This window comes from Panthera pardus, unplaced genomic scaffold (genome assembly GCF_024362965.1).
Source record: "Panthera pardus isolate Hobbes unplaced genomic scaffold, ASM2436296v1 HiC_scaffold_12, whole genome shotgun sequence".
NCBI lineage: Eukaryota > Metazoa > Chordata > Mammalia > Carnivora > Felidae > Panthera > Panthera pardus.
The window spans coordinates 81819046-81841457 of NW_026526677.1; the positions used below are offsets into that span (position 1 = coordinate 81819046).

Below are 22412 nucleotides of genomic sequence, written 5' to 3' on the forward strand. Positions count from 1 at the left end.
TTCCAGCATGGACTTGCATTTGTTAGGTATAGTGGGAAAATAACACTAGCTTCTGAGTCAGACAGACTTTTGTTACTTTTGTGTTACTCTGAGCAAGTTGCTTGATCTCTCTGGGTCTCATTTTCTTAACTTCAAAATCGCAAAATAAAAATAAAATAATATATAGCACACAGGATTGTTTTAAGGGTTAAATAAGATAATTTATGTAAAATAGTACATAGCTGTTAGCATATAGAATGTGCTTACTTAAAAATAGCTACTATTTATTCTAATTTTTGGAGGAGAATATCCGGTTAGGTGAAATTTTAACAAAAGGAACTGATCTTTGAAAAATGCTTGCCAGTTCTGTCTACAGGAAGACAGTACAAGTCACCCTAGAATACCTTCTTGTTGGGGGAAGAATCACTAGCTTGTTCCATCTTAGGTGTGTAAGTTAATGACAAGTAGGTACACATTGACAGAGGATTTTTCTTTCTTTTATTTCCTTGAAATAGTTATACTTTCTTATGTCCTTGAGAAGAAACAGCTGCTCCCTAAGAGAGGAGTCTGTTGATAACAAATGGAGTGAAACCTCAAAGCCTGTTCTTTTGCAACTAAACATTTTTAGAATTTCTGACCGACAGGATAATCCCCAATGAGAGACTTATTGGCAGAAATGTCACTAAGGGCCCCATGAGGGAAAGAACAGTTTAGGCTGATGACTGCAACTTAATGCAGAGCCTGGATTCTCCTGGGAAAGTCCAGTTTTCACAGAGCAGGTAGCTCTGGCTGAAATCTCCTCCTGATGCAGGCACAGGGACTCCTGGGTGGCTCAGTCAGTTTAGGGTCTGACTTCGGCTCAGGTCATGATCTCATGGTTCATGAGTTCAAGGCCTGCATCAGAATCTCTACTTCAGCATAGATGCTCTTCGGATCCTCTGTCTCCCTCTCTCTCTGCCTCTCTCTCTCTCTCTCCCTCTCTCTCTCCACCTCTCAAAAATAAATAAACATTAAACAAAGAGAAACAGTGGGCACACCTGGGTGGCTTAGTCTGTAAGCATAGGACTTCAGTTCAGGTGGTGATCTCACAGTTTCTGGGTTCGAGCCCGCATAGGGCTCTGTGCTGACACCTCAGATCCTGGGGCCTTCTTCAGAGTCTGTGTCTCCCTCTCTCTCTCTGCTCCTCTCCTGCTTGCACTCTCTTTATAAATAAATAAATAAATAAATAAATAAATAAATAAATAAATAAAACATTAACAAAAAAGAATAGCTGCAAATTTAAACTAAACGATGTAACCCAGAGAACACAAGCTTGTAGCCCCCTTTTCTGAGTATGACTCTGAGGAAAACTTCTCTAGCCCAGACAAGATCTGCACTGCAGCTAAAGAGCTGTGCCCCTGCAGGGAGGTTCACACAAGTGTGGAATGGCCAAGGCTGAGCATGAAACTCAGAGGAAAATGATCTCTTTGATTCCTACTACATCCCCACAAATTACTGCCAAACCAAGAATGACCTAACCTCTGGACCAAGAATGCCAGTACAATAGTGGGCCACCTAATTAGTGTATGGCAGTCACAAAGACTAACTAAAGTAGGGACAAGTCAGCACACTACTTCCCTATCCAGAAGGTAATTTGAGGTAGAGGACTTCCTGCTAAACAGGGTAAGAGAAAGCTTCCACCATTAATTCCAATATCAAAAAGAGAAGTAAATTTATTTTTGCTCCTTATCTTTGCTAAGTTACTTTACTTTTATAAGCAAAAGACATCACTAGAAATGTACATCGTTATCTACATACGTAAGTTTCAGCCTGTGACAACTTGGAGTCAATGCTTAGATTTAAAATGCAAAGATTACATATTCTACCTTTTGTATTAAGTCCAGTGTAAAGTAGATGAATTCATAAAGGTCTTTAGCTCAAAGTTTTATGGATTTTGAAAATTATTGAAAGATGATAAAAATGGAGAAAAATAGATTTGTTCTCCAGACTTGACCCATAAATAATATACTCAATTTTTTTTTTACTTATAGTTAGGATACTATATACAAGATTTAACTCATTCTTTGAAAACAAACCACAAAGATAGCATAATAAAATAATAATAAGTTAAAATAGTGGAATTTGACTAATCCATTTTCTAAGAAGCATGTATCTGGCTTGTTTACTTAACTTCAGAATTGAAGTGTCAATATATATATGAGGCTAATACATTAACAGAAAATTATATGAGACATTTTGTGCAAGGTGTTAAGAAAAAGGAGGTCTCCTCATCATAAATCTTATTGGGAACTTGACCAAGAATGTAGTGGAAGAAGGATAGAATCAACCCATATGATTGTGTCAGAGGTGACACATTAGAATTAAATCCATTCAGATAAATATGAAGTATTACCTAGCTGTGAAATTTCTTACTGCATTTTTGAGATCATCCAAGAGATCCTGAACTTCCTGAGATTTTGTTTAACAAGCCCAGATTTGACAGTAATAGTTTCAAGACATCACAGTTTTTCATTTAAAACTAAGAGAAATACAAGCTTGAAGAACCAGAAGAAAATTGGGCAATTCCAGATATGGCTACAAAATAATGTCACTCATATAAAATAACTCTCCATTTGAAAAGTTGAATCAAATTTGGGCATTTATTTGTGTATTTAGGACTTCTTCAGGTCAGTTATTATTATTTTATTTTCTTGTCTTTACATTTTCAAATTCATAAATAGTAACCTATATTATTAATATATTATTTAATAATTATATATTATATATATTATTTAATAATAATTATTTAATAATAATAAAATGGAGCAAAATTTTCAAATATTTTTTTTCTAATTTAATGTATTTTTCCCAAATAAATTCTTTTCAAAGAAGAAAATTTCATTTTTGTAATTCCTCTAGTGTGAGGTCTATATGTAGAGTCCTTACTAATTTGGGCATATCTGTTACTGGCATTCCTAAAGAAACACCAATACCAATAACAAAGCTGTGGTGTAAAGCATATTCAGCCATAATTCTCCTTAATAATCTTGAGCATGGAGGAACTTTTTCTTTATATTCTGAAAGAAGCTTACCAAGATTATAAAGTAAAACAACCATCTTATCTCCACTTTATTCTTCTCACATAGATTTAAGTTCAAGTGAAAGGGAAAATAATTATCAAATCCCGAGGAGCTATACTTTCACTTGTGCAAATATTACCTTCCCCAGCAAAAGAAACTTTCATATACTCAGAAAATAATGCAAGCAGTTCAGAAGGAATTCAGGACAAGGACCTCAGGCTACATCCAAAAAAAAATAAGGTCTTATTTTTCTAGTCTACATCTACAAAATATCCTTTCCTAGATATACAACTACTTTTCTGTACATCTCCCCCCATCACCTCTACTTTCTGCCTATTTACAGAGCCAAAGAGAGTAACAGAAAATCAGGCTCAAAGTTTACATGTTATTATGTGATCCATCAATATAAACAGAAGTTTATATCTATTTATCTAACTTAGATAGCAGGGCCTTCCAGACTCCTGAGATATATGTACACTTGGATTGATATTTTATTCCACACCCTACAGAATTCTGAAGCCCACCTCTATATTTATCCAGGAAGCCAACCTCTATATTTATCCAGCTTCTCAGGGGACTTAATGTCTATGATCATTCTAGTCTCACTAATTTCCGGTATCTTGCAGTTGTTCCTTCATGTTATATTCACCCTATGTATGGACACAGGCTCTTTCTTGTGATACCCCAAAATTTAAAAAGACTCATATATAATTCATGTATTTATGTAATTAATTATGTTACATGTAATTATGCTTGAAATGTTTCATTATAAAATATTTTTAAAATGAAAACAGAAATGACATATATTATTAAATATATGCATGTACAAAGCAGACTTGATATAAATGTTGGCGGGAGCAGTGCAGAGTGAAAAGCACACCTTAGATGCAAGGATCTGAAAATTGTCCATAGGAAGTCCTGTTCTTAAAAGTGCATCTGGCTATACTCCAGTCAGTGGCTTCTTACTGGGACTTGTGCTTCCCAACTTTTTTCATCTTGCTTCTACCATTTTGCTGACTTGTCCCCACCCTCCTCTTTCCACTAGAGCTTCAGATTCCTTGCCCTCTATTATGAAGAGCAGCTGTCCCCATTGACTATTCCCAAGATGCTCAGCTGCTGAATAGGCCTTCCTTTTAATTGGATCCATCCTTCTCAGGGGGCACTTATAGTAAAACCAGCAAAATTTATTGTTATATCTTTAAGCATACTCATGACATTATTCTGTTAGCATCAGACATATGGACTAGCCATTTCCAGATCATGCCTTTCAGAATAGCAGTACAGCTTTAATTTTTTTTTTTTGTTTAGAATTACCTCTTTGAATAACTCACTCCTCCCAGCTGTTAAGGAGAATTTGAGAATAGTCTTGAAAATACACTTTCCTTTATGCCTAAAGATAGCTGCCATGGTAACTGCCATTCTGTAAATGTCCAGATTCGCAAAGTATTCTCTGGCCTCCTTATTGTCAATAACTATTTCTGACATGTCTTGACTTAGCCTTGACTTAACTCCTTAGCTAACTCACACATTCCTCATTCTAATTCATCTTTTCTAAATCAGGATTTTAAAATGAGCCAAGATTCTCTAAAGTATCTAAGACTAACCATTAATTTAATGTATCTTTTCACTTAGTATACCCACTTACTGGCTCATAGCATCACATCTCCCTGGATGTATTGGTAAAAGCCACATTTAATTTCAAACTCCTTTTGCTACCATTAACTGACATTTTACCTGCGTTTACCTTTTGTTTCTAAATCTCAACTGATCCACAAATTTTTTTTTCAACTCTGGATTTTACAGAAGCATTAGATATGCATTACTAGCTGCATTTTTCTTTGTCATAAGAATTGTAATTTATTGAACCATAACAAGAATGTCCTCTAAAACAGTCACTCCCCTGCCAATCCCCACCAATTTACATACTTTCTCATTGCCATAAATTTGCTTTCTAATTACCTCATGTGGATGATTAGAATTCTAATTCATTACACTGCTACAGTCAAAATGAGAAACCTAAATTCTGACACAATTATAATTTTTTAAGCCGAAAGAACCTGCTATGGGCATGCTCTGAGAAATGTTTCTGATTCCTCAAGTCTTGACCAAGTACCCATGCTGTGCATTGCTATCTCACTAAACACAGTTCCTATTGCAGTATATATCACACTTCATTGCATTGATATCTGCATGTAAGTGCCATGAGAGCAGGAACGATGTGGTCTTGTTCTCTTATGAATCTCCAATACATAGCACTGTTCCTGGCCCACATGATATGCCCAATAAATATTTGATGATACTCCTATCATTCTGAAGCTACGCTAAGGCTATGACTTCCTTCCCTATAAGTATTTCAGTACATACAATTATTGCACAGGTTATATACTTTTCAAGAGAAGTTACTTCTCTCCTAAAACCCTGAAGTAAACTTAAATCTGTGAAAGATAAAGAAAATGAAATTGAGGGACCATATATTACCAGAATGCAAAGGGGAGAATCAGATGCAGGCAGACTTCAATATATATCAATATTGTTCTGCTAAAGTTTATTCCCCTCTATGTACATTGGTTCAAGTGTAAAACATATTTTTAGAAGGAAAAAAAGTATAAATTTTTTGTCTAACTTCCTAAGACAGTCCATCTTTTATGATGCAATTGAAATACTGACCACTGACAAAGAACAATAATGGCAACAGAAGTAGCTTTCTCTTATTAAGCTTACCATGCACCAGGTCCTATGATGGGCATTTTATATGCATTCTCCCATTTCATTCTCCTAACAAAGCCATGAAAGAAAAATTATTATCTTTATTATATGCTAGAGTCACTCGAGGTTTAGAAAGATTAGTAACTTGCCCAAATTTGCCCAGACAGGAATATGGAGATTGTGTTTTGTTTTGTTTTGTTTTGTTTTGTTTTGTTTTGCTTTGTTTTGTTTGTGGGAGATTGTTTTGAATTGGGATCTGTAAGTAGATACAATATAATATAGCTCTGAAACAGCTCTTAACTGATCATCAGAACACTAACCTTCCAATGCAATATTTTCCCTAACTAGCCACCTGATCTTGTATAAATTGCATAACTCCTGTGTTCTTTGCTTTCTAATATGTAAACATGGGATAATTCTATGTCCTAATTTGTAATTCTGAAACTTCCATGAATACATGTTCTATTCTAGTACCACGGACAGGTGTTGAAAAAGCCTTCCCTCTACTGGCCAAAGTTTCCAAATGCCAGTTCACAGAAAGGCAAACAACAAAAATAAAAGTAAAAACACTAAAATGTTAACTTCCAGCCATTTCTTACATTGTTAAGGATTTATTATTGATGCGTTTAAGAAATTATCACTTTAGTCCTTTCAATTGAAGAGGACAGCTGTGAGTACTCACTCGGGATACTATCCATTTCAATAACCAAGAGTAAAAGATTTTTAGTGATATGCCCCCTCACTACCTACTGCCCTAGTCTCAATATCACCATCTCCATGTATCTTCTGTTTATTCCATACCTAATGCTATGGTTTTGTACTGCTTGGGTGTATTTTTTAATCTTCTCTTATCTTTTCCTAGAATTCTCATCCTTTTCTCCAACTGGTAAACTCTATTTATCTTCACATACTTAGTTCAGGCATCTCCTCCTCTAAAACGTGTTTCCTAACCCACAGACAGAATTAAATTCTCTCTTCTATATTTTCATAGCATCTTTTTACACTTCCAGTGCTGCACATAGCACATGCATTTCATTTGCTTACATATCTGTCAAAGATGTAAGCTCCCTCTGCTCAAAATGTGACATACAGTAGTCAGTCAATAAACATTTGGAATCCTCAACTGAATAGCAAATGTTTAAACCTCTGTTATTATTTCCAGGTTTTTTACAGGCAAGAGGGGCACAGCAACAGTCAAGTTATTGAAACACAGAAACCTCAAGCAGTAGTACCACTCCCTGATGCTGGAGTCTATATTATTGAAGTTCGAGCATACAGTGAAGGAGGGGATGGAACGGCTAGTTCCCAAATCAGGGTGCCATCCTATTCAGGTATGTTTTGATTGACATAATAGGCTTAATTTGATGACTACCAACAAATAGTGTAAGCCTCACCAAAATTAATATGATGAATTGCATGGTTCACATGAAGGGTCTCATTTCTCACTCTGATTTCCATACCATCCTCCAATTAATACAAACCATGGCAGTATGTCCATAAGTGCAGAATTTCTACAAATCTAGAAAGGGGTTGATCTTTTCATTAGAATGTGCTCATTTGTGAAATTTCCTTGCCTATCATGGTCTCAAGCAGCACCTTGCTGGCTATTTCAGCTTTGCAATATTTTTTTAAATGTTTATTTATTTTTGAGAGAGAGACAGAGACAAAGACAGAGTATGAGCATGAGCATGAGCAGAGGAGGGGCAGAGAGAGGGGAGAGACAGAATCTGAAGCAGGGTCTAGGCTCCGAGCTGTCAGCGCAGATCAGCACAGAGCACAACACAGGGCTTTAACTCACGAACCGTGAGATCATGACCTGGGACTTAACTGACTGAGCCACCTAGGTGCCCCTGCAATATTGCTTTTAAACTGCCATTGCACTATTTTAACATACTCATTTTTCTATTATCTTGGTCACCTTTATCATTAGATAATGGAGAATGAGGTACAGGAAAGTTTAAAGGAAATTCTTCTTAAAATTAAACTTTGATCATGTTTATTGATTTCAAAATAAATTGTAAATTCTATTGTGTATTATTTTTGTATTGCTTTGTCAGCTTTACTGAGATATAACTCATACATAAAATTTTGTAGGTTTAAGGTATACAACTTGTTGATTTGATACACTTATACATTGCAAATTTATTACCACCATAGCATTATCTAACACCTTCATCGCCTCATATAACTGCCATTTCTTTTTGTAGTGAGAACATTTAAACTTTACTCCCTTAGCAACTTTCAAGTATGTACTACAGTATTATTAACTGTACACTAGATTTCCAGAATTTATTTGTGACTCATTGTTATTATTAACAATATTAATAATTTCCAGCTTTTACTGAGCCTTTATTATGTGTTAGGCACGATCATAAGTCCTTTAAATACATCATCTTATTCAGTCTTAGTAACAATTATATGAAGTAGATGGCATTATTCATATTTTACAGAGAAATTTTAAGTAACTTGCCTAAGATCTAAGTGGAAGAACCAGGATTTGGACCCAGGTATGGTTGTCTCCAAGGCCACATATCTTTACCTCTTTACCACTACCATCATTATCACATCAGCAAAGGAATTATAGGACAAAAACTTTACAAATTTGGTAATGAATAACCATTTCATTGATGTAGTCAAAAAAGGAAACAAAAGATTTAATAAAGTATGCAAATCTCTCATTAAGAAAATATTAGACAATTTTCATTAAGTCCTTGAATAAAAATATGTAATGTGCATTTAATTAATGGGAAATCATGAACATTATTTATTATCATTCTCAAGCAGAATTGTCAGCCCAAAGGGAGGTATCCAGTGATATCCTATAGGACTCTGTATGTGGCTTCATTGTATTCAACATATTTATCAATTTGGATTAAGACAAAGGCATTATATATGAATTTTTTTGATGCCAAAAAATGAGGTAGAAAAAAAATAAAAATAAATGAGGTAGAAGGCAAATACAGGGAAGAAAATAATTAGAATGAAACTTTGAGGAAAAAAAAAAAACATTGACATAATATGTGATAAGTAAACTCTTACATAAAAATACAAGATGAGGGGCACCTGGGTGCCTCAGTTGGTTTAATGTCCAACTCTTGATTTCGGCTCAGATTATGATCTCACACGTTGTGAGATCCAGCCCTGTGTTGGGCCTCGTGCTGATTGTGCAGCCTGCCTGGGATTCTCTCACTCCCTCTCTCTCTTCCCCTGTCCCTCCCCAGCTCTCTCTCTGTCTCCCTTTCTCGCTCTTTCTCTCAAAATAAATAAATAAACATTTTAAAAATACAAGATGAGATAAAGGATATTATTGGGACAATTGATAAAATTTGAATAATGTCTATAGATTACATTATATATATATTAATTTCCTCTTTTAAAAAATTCTACTGTGGCTATATAAGAAAATGTCTTATTTTTAGGAACTATGCATTAAAGTATTTAGGGTGAAAGGTACATCATGTCTGCAACTTACTTTCAAATGGCTCAGGAAAATGTATATATTTATAGAGAAAATAATAAAGCAACAATGATGAAACAAACATTTAAGGAATCTGGATGAATTCTTTGTTCTATTTTTATAGCTTTTTGACACATCTAAAATTATTTCAAAATGAAATGTTAAAAATAAAAAGCACAAAATATAGGAAATCTGACACTTTTCAGAAATTCAGGTGAAAAGGCCTAAGAATTTAAATATATTGTGGCCCCACAAAAACTTAATACACTTTATGATTCATTTATAAAGTATAGTTTCAAGAGGAAGAAAGGTAATAATGTCTCCACACTGATTGGTTCACAATTGAACTGTTCATATGTGAGTATAAATTTTCAAGAGCACCTTGACAGATTATTTCCACAAAATGAAAAAGATTACAACTCTCTTCTTTATTTGCTTCATAAGTCTCAAATTTCTAAAAACAACAATACAATGAGCATTTACTGACCCTTGATCATATTCTTGGCATTATGCTAGGTGTTTTCTATATATTATCTTATCCTTTTAACAAACTTCTAAGTATTTTATTATTCTCCAAATCCCCAAGATTCCTTTCAACTCGAAGACAAAGTGTAAAGTGTCATCTGGACAATATCAGCCCCAAGTTTGAGAGTACTTATTAAAGACCTTGATTCTCCCATTGCACTGTAACTTCTATTCCATGAAAAACAAATTGTCAACTTTTATGTTTTAGTTAAAACGATATGGCTAGTGTAACACGTTTTCTGAGTTTTAATGAAGTGAAAACATAATATTATCTATCACAGACCCATAAGCAACAATTGGTTTCTTTCTTATCATTTTCCAAAAACCAAAAGCTCCAAGAAGTTCAAGGACTTGCTCAAGTGAAAAAGCTATTGATTTTGCAGTTGGGACTAAGACATAATTCAGTGTAGTTGTTTGTATTTTGTTTTGATTTGCTATACTAAAATAATGTTTTTTTTCTTTGTGGATTCTATGTGAAATTTGAGCTATAGTCTCCACTTAGCATTCTGAAAGTGAGATGTTTTTGTAAAAGTATCATGTTAGTGGATTTGACAAGGACTCAGTCACTCTCAAAAAAAATAGAAAAAACTATTTTCACAGCTTTTATTATTAAGAATGCATACCACTCCAGTGAAGCTTTCTCCTTATGCCTTTCTTATAGCTCACATGTAGCCATGCACTTCCTAATAACCTCTTTTGTACAAGTTGAACTACATGTAACATTCTCTAATATGTTGATTAATAGTTTCATTAGCACCTTAGCTGTAAAAATTTTCAAAGTAAAGATTTGCTGCTGCTGCTGCTGCTGCTGCTGCTGTGTGTTTGTGTGTGTGTGTGTGTGTGTGTGTGTGTTACCAAACAAATGATTCTTCAGCTCTTAAGTAAACATCTGGGGAAAATTAGATACTATTTCCATAACAAAAATTATAACCAGATCCCATTAACACTCAACTCTGGCCAGAGAAGATAACTTGACAGAAGGATGATTCCAAAAATTGAATGGTACATTTATTTTATTATTAATCTATCATTAAGGTCTCAATCAAGGTCAAGGCCAGTCATTATTTTAAGAGAGACAATACATAAGAACATCTGTTTCCACTAATCCCAGCTCAGTGACTTCAAGCAAGTTCTATTATCTAAGCTCCAGTTCCCTCAGCTGCAACAGGGGGATAAAAACAATACTTACTGCATAGGTATGTCATGAGGATCGAACAAGATAATATGTGTAAAGAGCTCAGTACAACACATTGCATATAGCAAGCATTCATTAAATATCAATCATGATGATGATACTTCAGACTTCTGGCTTGAGGAACCATTAGTAAAGTTAAATCTAAGGGTAACATTTAGTTTATGTGGAGCTTAGTTATGTGGCATTACCTAAACTACTTCAAACTAATCAATTCAAATCAGTAAGTTTAATCTAACAGCCAACCCCCCTAATTCATTAACTGCATACAATAATTTGGTCTCAAGATGGAAGAATTTCTACTGGATGTAGGGAAGAGTGACGAAAGATGGCTCTCCTTTGCCAAGTTAGGCATGAAAATCTAAAATTTAAGCCTGGTCAACTTAAACAGTTAAATAAATGAATAAGCTATGAGTATAATAAATTAAATAATTTTATTACTAAATTCAAAAATTGACTGAAGTAATTGAATTAGGAATTCTTATTGACACAAACTTTTGCTAATTATTCTTGTTCCCTTTTCTGAACAATGTACTGTAGAAATTGTTTTATAATTCATACCTGGAATTTGGGATGTTTCCCATCAGTACATCATTGGTGAAAATTACACTAAATTTCCTGATTAGATTTTTTTTGATTTGACATAGCCTTTTATCACAGTATTCCATATATAGTTCTACCTTCCATGTAATTTTTGGGAAATCTTTATTTTATAAGCACACCCTCATTAGAAACAAACCCATGTTGCACTCATTAGTATTGCATACCTAAAAACAATTCTTTCCTAGCTCAAGCAAAACCAAAATAATTTGCTCCATTTAATGCTTCTCTATTTTCACAGGTGGGAAAATCACTAGTGCTCAATCGACCCTCCACACACTTTCTCCATCTTCATCATCGGTAACATTACTCTTGGCATTGATGATTCCCTCAACCTCTTGGTGAAAACTGCAGCTTAATTTGCTTTGCTTTGCTTTAGCGTGAAAATAGCGGTGAATAGAGTGTAGTGTAAGTGGAGACCCAGGACCCTGAGATGAGCTTTAAAATTTTGGGACTGCACATGGTGCACTTACAAGAGGTTGGGGGGGAATATGACTTATCCATCAGGTTTCTCTTTGATTTTGTAAATGGAGAGGACAGTTCTTGGTCCAATAAAAATATGCAGATTGTATGTAATGAATTTTTTTTGTAAGTAAAAGTAATTTCTGTCAAATGTATTCTTTACTTTTTTAATATGTTGGAATTTGATTTTATATCTGATGACCCTGAATGTGTGCCATCCATTTGTTAATTAAGTGGTCTCTAGCAGATCTGTTTCAAACACAAATACAAAACTGAGAATGAAAAGTTTGCTGAAGACTCTGCAACTATCATTTTTCCTTTGGCTAACTACCCCAATTGACAAACTGGTAGATGAATGAAAAAAAATAACTCAGTTGTGTGATCCATTATAGGATAAGTACACAAAAATTTTCTCAAAAAATTATTAGTTACTGCATAGAAAAATAGCAAAATTTGTCAATATGCTATTCTATATGCATCCCTAGGGCAAATTATTAGGGTAGGGAATAAGCCATTTACATTAGCGCAAGGTAAATAGAAAGTGATTCCAAATGAATTTAAGTGCTATTGTTTTTCATTAATTACTATGTTATCCAGCTGCAAATATAGTGTTTATTTTAGTTACAAAAAGATTAAAGTCACACACACAAATATGGTCACTAAAAACGGCAGACACTAATATGCTGCCAAAGGTGCTAACTTGAAAAAAAAATGAATACAGGACACAGCTTTCCCATTTCCCTACCTATTGCCAAAACAGATGTTGAATTAGGTCCAGGTCTTTCTTCTAATTGTCAACAATTTTAAGGACAATCAAAATTTGTTGTGCAAATAATTATGCATACAGATAGTCTGTGGATTAAAATGGTTCAAGCATAACAAATAAATTTTTATTTTTAATATACTTCCATGCATCCAATACCACTTATAAAATATTAGCAACTACTAAACTAAAAAGAACATCTTGAATAAATTGATCTTTGAATTAAGCTGTGGAAATATGGCCTCAGTATAAGGGCTCAGCTAGTCTAACTAGCCATACACTACTTGGGAAATCACCCCCATTTGCAATTTTGGGGAGTTACCTTGAATGGAAGTGACCCTAGAGAGTTTGAAATTGTAGTGAAAGTTTTCTACTTGATGATAATCATATAGAAATTCCAACTGATATAAGAATATGCCACAGTTCACCTAATACCCAAGAAGATGCCTGAAGGGATAGTTATTGCAAAGTCAAATGCCAAAAAAAGAGCTTGAAGAAACTAGTTTTGCAGATGATGTTAATATAAAAGAAAAGTAGTTTCTTTTCTTTTATAAAATCTAAGCCTGTTAATTCTGTTTGTACCATCCTTAACAGCAAGCAAAATGAAGCATTAATAAGCTCACACTGCTGGCTCTAAAGGTTAATCTTTACAGAATCAGGATATATTGGAATTGTTGTTTTGAACATCCTAAAAGATTGGGTTCAGAGCCATAGCACAACTATTTAAGTTGCTTACTCATTCTCTCTGGGGGGGGGGGGAATTATATCCAAGACACCCCTAAACAAACAAGAAGTGATTTACAAGACTATTTTAGTTAACTGATTACTATAGTAAATGACTACAGATGGTGAATATTAAAGCCTGTGAATTATAACAACCAAGTGGCCTTCTTTCAGTACCCCTTTGGAGTGGGACAGGCTGGACTTTGCAAATAGAGGAATGCAAACTGTTTAGCAAGTAAAAATATAAAGATATAACTCTCATGAATATAGTGTAGCTTGCAGGAACAAATTTTGCATCTGAAAAAAAAGATGCAGCAAGAATTAAAGAGAATGGGCAATAATTTCTATTCCATATTGATTAATCAAATAATTTTCTTTATTTTCTGTGATGTTTTATACTAGATTTAATGAAGGACTTTAAGAATTAAGTTATTACTGAAACTCTTACAAAATGAAGTCCAGTAAAATATGTCAGTTTGTGGCAAATTAAAATTAACCAATGTTTTCAACTAGCTGATGGATGGTACACGTCTGATAGAATATTTACAAGTAGAATGTCTGATGTATTCTTACAGGAATTTGAGATAAGGGATGTTTTTACTCAACCTGGAAAGAATATGTATTTTGCATCATAAACTATAAAAAACACAGGTTTTAAATGTTTATGTTATGTTTTTCTGTATTACATACTTGTTACTTTGTAGAAAACAGAACAGCATTCCTTATCAAGGTACATTATTTTTCAGCTGCAGTACTGAGTGAGCTTTTTCTTGGATGGGATAATAACCGCACAGTCTTAAGTCACTAAAGAGACTGTATTTTTGTATAATGACAGTTGAACTATGAAGGAAAAAACACTTCATAAATAAAAATTTCATGAAAGTGAATGTTTTGCATACCCAAAATAAGGTACTGTGGACTCCATGTCAAACCGTTAAATATATTGTATACAATCTGTATATATACTATATATAATGGTATATATCATGTGGAAGGCACAGTCAGATAATAGTTCTGTGTACTGTTCTTGTAACACTAGATCTTTTTAATAAATAATTCTCTTTTTATTGACTTTTATCTTCTCTCCTGTGAGATACATGAATGGCATTATTTATTTCATTCAGACCACAGTATGATCATGATTATGGTAGTGTTTTTATGCTGAAAATATCACAATGTTAGTACTTTCTTAGTACTTTATGTTACAATTTTAGGTTCAAAAATATGCATAGATGTCCATGGTAGTTCCTATTCAAAAAGTGGAAGCCACGTCAAAGAATAAACCAAAGAAAAATTAACAAATGGAATACATTTAGAATTAGACTCATGATTTATTTCTTCTCAAGAAAGGAGACTTTACCAAATGAGTTTTGAAAGAAGTTTGTTAAGTGCATAATTATGCTTTTATTTGGAACAGTCTGTAACAATCTATCCTAGGTACAATTTGCATAGATACATTTATTCATCTTTTGTGTTCCCTTAGCACCATGTATACATTTTTATTATACAAGCAATCACATGATTTTACAGTGATTTGTTTATGAATGTTTGTTTCTCTTCCACTCCCTAGGCTATGGATCCTCCAAAAGAGACTATCTTATATTTATCTTAGGATTTCTCCCACCAGTGCATAGCACAGGTACATATCAAGTGAGCAATTAATTGGGTTTACTTTAATGTTGCCCTTAAAATTTTCCTGTAGAACAGGCTTCCTACACCTAGGTGATCATCTAAGTCACCTGGGAACCCAGATTTCAGGATTCTGATTCAGTAGGTCAGAGACTAGGGAACTTTATTTTCAAAATCTTCTCAAACACAAAATGATACACCCCTACTGAAGGGAATTTGGCAGTAAGTAGTACCATTTTGCATGAATTTACCCTTTGACCTAGCAATCACATGTCTAGGTATCTATCCCTAAGATAGACTAGCAAAAATATGTAATGTTGAGGGAATAAGAATAAACAAGGCACACCACAACTGAAAACCTCTGGGATGCAGCAAAGGCGGTCTTAAGAGGAAAATATATAGTAATCCAGGCCTTCCTAAACAAGGAAGAAAGATCTCAGATACACAACCTAACATTACACCTTAAAGAACTGGAAAAAGAATAGCAAATAAAACCCAAAAACAGCAGAAGACAGGAAATAATAAAGATTAGAGCAGAAATCAATGCTATCGAAATTAAAAAAAAAATGGTAGAATAGATCAATGAAACCAGAAGCTGGTTCTTTGAAAGAATTAACAAAATTTATAAACCACTAGCCAGTTTGATCAAAAAGAAAAAGGAAAGGACCCAAATAAATAAAATCAAGAATGAAAGAGGAGAGATCACAACCAACACAGCAGAAATAAAAACAATAATAAGAGAATATTAGGAGAAATTATATGCCAATAAAATGGGCAATCTGGAAGAAATGGACAAATTTCTAGAAACATATACACTACCAAAACTGAAACAGGAAGAAATAGAAAATTTGAACAGACCCATAATCCGTAAGGAAATCGAATTAGTAATCAAAAATCTCCCGAAAAACTAGAGTCCAGGGCCAGATGGCTTTCCAGGGGAATTCTACCAAACATTTAAGGAAGAGTTAACACCTATTCTCTAGAATCTGTTCCAAAAAAATAGAAATGGAAGGAAAACTTCCAAACTCATTCTATGAAGCCAGCATTACCTTGGTACCAAAACCAGACAGAGACCCCACTGAAAAGAAGAACTATAGACCAATTTCCCTGATGAATATGGATGCAAAAATCCTCAACAAGCTTTTACCTAACTGGCTCCAACAATACATTAAAAATGTTTTTCTCTACGACCAAGTGGGATTTATACCTGGGATGCAGGGCTAGTTCAATATCCACAAAACAATTAATGTAATTCATCACATCAATAAAAGAAAGGACAAGAACCATATGATCCTCTCAATAGATGCAGAGAAAGCATTTGACAAAATACAGCTTCCTTTCTTGATAAAAACACTTAAGAAAGTAGATATAGAAGGATCATACCTCAAAATCATAAAAGGCATATATGAAAAACCTAATGCTAATATCATCTTCAATGGGAAAAAACTGAGAGGTTTCTCCCTAAGGTCAGGAACAAGACAGGGATGTCCACTCTCAACACTGTTATTCAACATAGTATTGGAAGTTTTTACCTCTGCAATCAAACAACATAACGAAATAAAAGGCATCCAAATCGGCCAAGAGGAGGTCAGACTTTCACTCTTCACAGATGACATGATACTCTACGTGGAAAATCCAAAAGATTCCACAAAAAAAAACTGCTAGAACTGATTCATGAATTCAGCAAAGTTGCAGGATATAAAATCAATGCACAGAAATCGATTGCATTCTTATACACCAACAATGAAGCAACAGAAAGACAAATCAAGGAATCGATTCCATTTACAGTTGCACCAAAAACCATAAAATACCTAGGAATAAATCTAACCAAAGAGTTGAAAAATCTATACACTAAAAACTATAGAAAGCTTATGAAAGAAATTGAAGAAGACACAAAAAAATGAAAAAAGATTCCATGCTCCTGGATAGCAAGAACAAATATTGTTAAATGTCGATACTACCCAAAGCAATCTACATATTCAATGCAATCCCTATCAAAATAACACCAGCATTCTTCACAGAGCTAGAACAAATAATTCTAAAATTTGTATGGAACCAGAAAAGACCTTGGAACCAGAAAAAACTCCGAATAGCCAAAGCAATCTTGAAAAAGAAAACCAAAGCAGGAGGCATCATAATCCTGGACTTCAAACTATACTACAAAGCTGTAATCATCAACAGTATGGTACTGGCACAAGAACAGACACTCAGACCAATGGAACAGAATAGAGACCCCATAAATGGACCCACAAACATATGGCCAACTAATCTTTTACAAAGCAAGAAAGAATATCCAATGGAATAAAGACAGTCTCTTCAGCAAGTGGTGCTGGGAAAACTGGACAGCAACATGCAGAATGAACATGGACCACTTTCTTACACCATGCACAAAAATAAACTTAAAAAGGATTAAAGACCTAAATGTAAGACAGGAAGCCATCAAAATCCTTGAGGACAAAGCAGGCAAAAACATCTTTAATCTTGGCTGCAGCAACTTTTTACTCAACATGTCTCCGGAGGCAAGGGAAACAAAAGCAAAAATGAACTACTGGGACCTCATCAAAATAAAAAGCTTCTACACAGCGAAGGAAACAATCAGCAAAACTAAAAGGCAACCGACAGAATGGGAGAAGATATTTGCAAATGACATATCAGATAAAGGGTTAGTATCCAAATCCATAAAGAACTTATCAAACTCAACACCCAAAAAAAAATCCAGTGAAGAAATGGGCAAAAGACATGAATAAACACTTCTCCAAAGAAGACATCCAGATGGCCAACTGACACATGAAAAAATGGTCAACATCACTCATCATCAGGGAAATATAAATCAAAACCACAATGAGATACCACCTCACACCTCTCAGAATGGCGAACATTAACAACTCAAGCAACAACAGATGTTGGCAAAGATGTGGAGAAAGAGGATCTGTTTTACACTACTGGTGGGGATGTAAACTGGTGCAGCCACTCTGGAAAACAGTATGGAGTTTTCTCAAAAAATTACAAATAGAACGACCCTACGACCCAGCAATTGAACTACTAAGTATTTATCCAAGGGATACAGGTGTGCTGTTTCAAAGGGACACATGCACCCCAATGTTTATAGCAGCACTATCAACAATAGCCAAAGTATGGAAAGAGCACAAATGTCCATCGAGGAATGAATGAATAAAGAAGATGTGGTATGTAGGGGCACCTGGATGGCTCAGTTGGTTGAGCGACCAACTTCGGCCAAGGCCATGATCTCACAGTTCGTGAGTTTGAGCCCCGCTTTGGGCTCTGTGCTGACAGCTGGGAGCCTGGAGCTTGCTTCACATTCTGTGTTTCCCTGTCTCTCTCGCCCTCCCAGCTCATGCTCATACTCTATCTCTGTCAAAAATAAATAAACTTAAAAAAAATAAGATGTGGTAGGTATATATACAATGGAGTATTGCTCAGCAATCACCAAGAATGAAATCTTGCCATTTGCAACTATGTAGATGGAACTTGAGGGTATTATGCTAAGTGAAATTAGTCAGTCAGAGAAAGACAAATATCATATGACTTCACTCATATGAGGACTTTAAGAGACAAAAAAGATGAACATAAGGGAAGGGAAACAAAAATAATATAAAAACAGGGAGGGAAAAAAAGCATAAAAGAGTCAGAATATGGGGAACAAACTGAGAGTTACTGGAGGGGGTGTGGGAGGGAGGATAGACTAATGAGTAAGGGGCACTAAAAAATCTACTCCTGAAATCATTGTTGCACTATATGCTAACTAATTTCAATGTAAATTTAAAAAAAATAAAATTAAGTATTATGTTGAAAGAACATAATTAAATATGAATCTGCAAAAAAAAAGAATAAATAAGGTGCAGAACAATGAATACATGCTTCCTTTCATGTAAGAAGTAGGAAAATACACTTATTTACTAATACTGTCTAAAAGAAATAATGGAAGAGTAAACTACAGACTAAAAAATTATTGTCTATTAAACAGGGAGGGAATGGAATATAGGAAAAAATATGGAAGCAAGCTCTTTTTTATGTACTTATTTTATAGTTTTGACTTTGGAACTACATAAATGTTTTACATTAATTTAAAAATTAAAGGAAAAAAACAAAGTAACTTCCAAAAAATAATAATAAATAGAAAATAATGGTTGATCAACCATTGGTCAACCAAATGGCTGATATGTTAAAGATTCTCCTTATAGAGAAATTATAATCGCATGGACAAGTACTTCAAGTATTTTGACAATATATTCCTAATGGAACATATATATCAAGGACAACACATACACACATACACCCCAGAAAGAAATCTTAAACTACATTCATTGGTCTCCTTGTGAGTAGCATAACTAGTATAATTATTTTTCAATTTAGCCCATATGTGAATATACATGTTAAAATATTAAAAGAGTAAGTTTTAAAGTTAAATACAACCTGTAAACTTCAATATAGAAATATTAGTATGAATTCATATTTTATTTAACCTTCTTAAACATAACTTATTTCTAGCTTTGTTCTGCAAAATCCTAGAAGAGCAATAGCCTTAATAGAAAAATAATACAAATATAAATAAATAAAACATAAATTATGTTCTCCAAAGTCCATTAATCATTAAAAGGAACTTTCTTAGGTAAATGGCTGCTTTAAAGTCTCAAGTAGGAAATGTATGAAATGAACCTTGGACTTCTTACTGTGCCTATAAAGGTTATCATTTAAGTGGAGACTTAAACACCTCCCACTAGCAAAGATGGGATAGTTTAAGCTCAAAATGACCAATGACAACAATGTATAGAAACAGATGTAATATCTACAAATCAATGATTTCATACTAATAAAGACACAAATTAGTGGTTATCTTTGCTAGATGCAAGATTCATTTTTCTGATAATGTTATGAAAATATAAAAAGGTCAAGAATTGAGTATTCTGCCTTTTCTGTAAGAGCTGGGTGCCAGGAAAATCAAGTAGTTGATAAAGAATAGCTCTACTTTTTAAAAGAATCACAGATAATAAATACAAAAGGAATGATAGAATTAAAAATTTACTCAGGCAATGATTCTGGTAAATGTTAAAATCATTAGTGAAAATGCTGATGAAGAACAATGCAATAGAAATATCAGGTTGCCATCATCTGAACCCACTATTTTAACATCACTGAAAAGGCAACACGGAGATATTAATATGATAGAATAGGAGGTACACAGCACTACTTCTTTAATATTCTTGCTATAAAATTTTTAACATGAACCTGAATTTATCAAAACTGTAGGCCTGAAATTAATATTACACAGTATTTTAATTAACTGGAATTTAAATAAATAAATAAATAAATAAATAAATAAATAAATAAATCTCTAAGCCTAACTGCTGGTTAGCAGGAAATACTAGGGAATAAAAGAACCTAAATTAATACCACGGGAAGAAATTATCTAAATGCTGAATGTGGTATATTCTACAAGAACAAAAGACTCAATTCTTCCCAAATAAATGGCATATGGATTAAAAGTAGGGAAAGGGACTGTTAAAGCATTAAAATAGACTGAGAAGAAATATCAGCAGAATACAATGTGTGGACCTTGTTGAGATCCTGATTCAAACATATAAACAGTAAAATGACAGCTTGGAGACCATGTGGAAAATTTGAATGTGAACTGAGTATTAGGATGAGAAGAGGAAACCATAGTATTACTAATAGTTATTTTTTAAAAAAAGTCTTTATCAGAGATCCAAACAGAAGTACAAGTAAAAATAATATGATATCTGGAATTTGCCTTAAAATATTCAATATCTTGAATACGCTTTTAAATATTCAATTAAAATAAAATTTGAGGAGAATATATGAAGCAAGAATGGAACAGTTATTTTTGAAGTTGAGTGATATGTTAGTAGACACTTATTATACTATTCTGAACATTTGTGTAAGTTTAATATTTTGCATAAGAAAAACTTTAAAAGGTCTGTTTCAGATTCTTTGGCAGGATAGCTACCTGTGAAATATAACTAAAACACTTTAACAGGGACTACATACATGTGTCTTAATCTTTACCACTTATAATGAAATATCAGATCATTTTCTCTTAAAGTAACTTTTAATGAAAAGAGAAGCTTACACCAAATAAAACCTATTTTAATTTTCTGTGCTTTTAATAAAAAAAACTTAAATTTTTTTAATGCTTCATTTTATTTTTTAGAGAGAGAGCACGCGAGTGAGTGGGGGGGGAGGGCAGAGAGAGAGGGAAACACAGAATCTGAAGCAGGCTCCAGGCTCCGAGCTGTCAGCACAGAGCCAGGTGCAGGGCTCAAACCCAAGAGCTGTGAGATCATGACCAGAGGGGAGAGGTCAGATGCTTAACCGACTGTGACTGCGCCACCCAAGTGCCCGATAAAAAAAAACACACTTTTGTTCCCAGAAAAAATTTTATAACATAACACATTGATGTATTCTACTTCATTTTCTTTTAATTTTTTTTACGTTTACTTATTTCTGAGAGAGAGACAGAGCATGAATGGGGGAGGGGCAGAGAGAGAGAGAGGGAGACACAGAATCCAAAGCAGGCTCCAGGCTGTCAGCACAGAGCCCCATGCGGGGCTGGAACTCACAAACCCTGAGATCATGACCTGAGCCGAAGTCGGTCGCTCAACCAACTGAGCCACCCAGGTGCCCTCTACTTCATTTTCCAATATTTATGTAAAAGTAATAATACTGAGTAATATCTTTGTGAAATATATATTGTTAGTTATTTATCAGTAGGCAAGAATAAATTTTACATTGAATTACAGTAAATAGATAAAAATAAAATTCATCAAACAGCTGGTGACTCCCACCAAATAAAATTAAACTTCAGTTTTAATAAGCAAATTAATCATGGCTTACATTGCCATTGCTAACATTATAGAAAGTTAGCAATATCTTCTTGACCTGAATGTCAGAGTAGACTAAGAGAAGTTAGTAACCCAAGTTTTATCAATATGTGATTCAGCTGTAGCAAAACACAAATATTTCAAGATGATCGGTTTCCTATCTTTCTTGCTTCATTTTTTTCCTAATTTTGAATTAAATCCATGACAGCTGTCAGAAAAATTCTACATCTGCCCAAAAATCTGGATCCCTTCATCAATTATCTTTGTGGCATATTACAAACTAGCTTCTAACAGTAGTTAAGTAACCAGTAACTACTTAAGAGAACATCAACAAAATATTTTAGAAATATTCCAGTGCTAAACATTACCTATGTGGCAGAAACTGGCTCACCAAACTTGTTTCCTCTTCTCCCTAGGATTACAGCTAAACCACATTCCCCAGCCTCTCTTTAACTTT

At 34.0% G+C, this 22412-nt stretch overlaps 1 protein-coding gene across 2 annotated transcripts in view; it reads left to right on the forward strand.

Moving 5' to 3' along the window:
• Positions 1-14543, forward strand: part of CNTN5 (contactin 5) — a 1357742-nt gene extending 1343199 nt beyond the window's left edge. For both annotated transcript variants that reach the window (XM_053900236.1, XM_053900234.1), the window contains 2 exons: positions 6907-7075; positions 11760-14543. In XM_053900236.1, coding sequence (XP_053756211.1) covers positions 6907-7075; positions 11760-11863 — 273 coding nt within the window. In that variant the 3' untranslated portion in view covers positions 11864-14543. The remainder of the gene's footprint in view (positions 1-6906; positions 7076-11759) is intronic.
• Positions 14544-22412: the final 7869 nt, after the last annotated feature.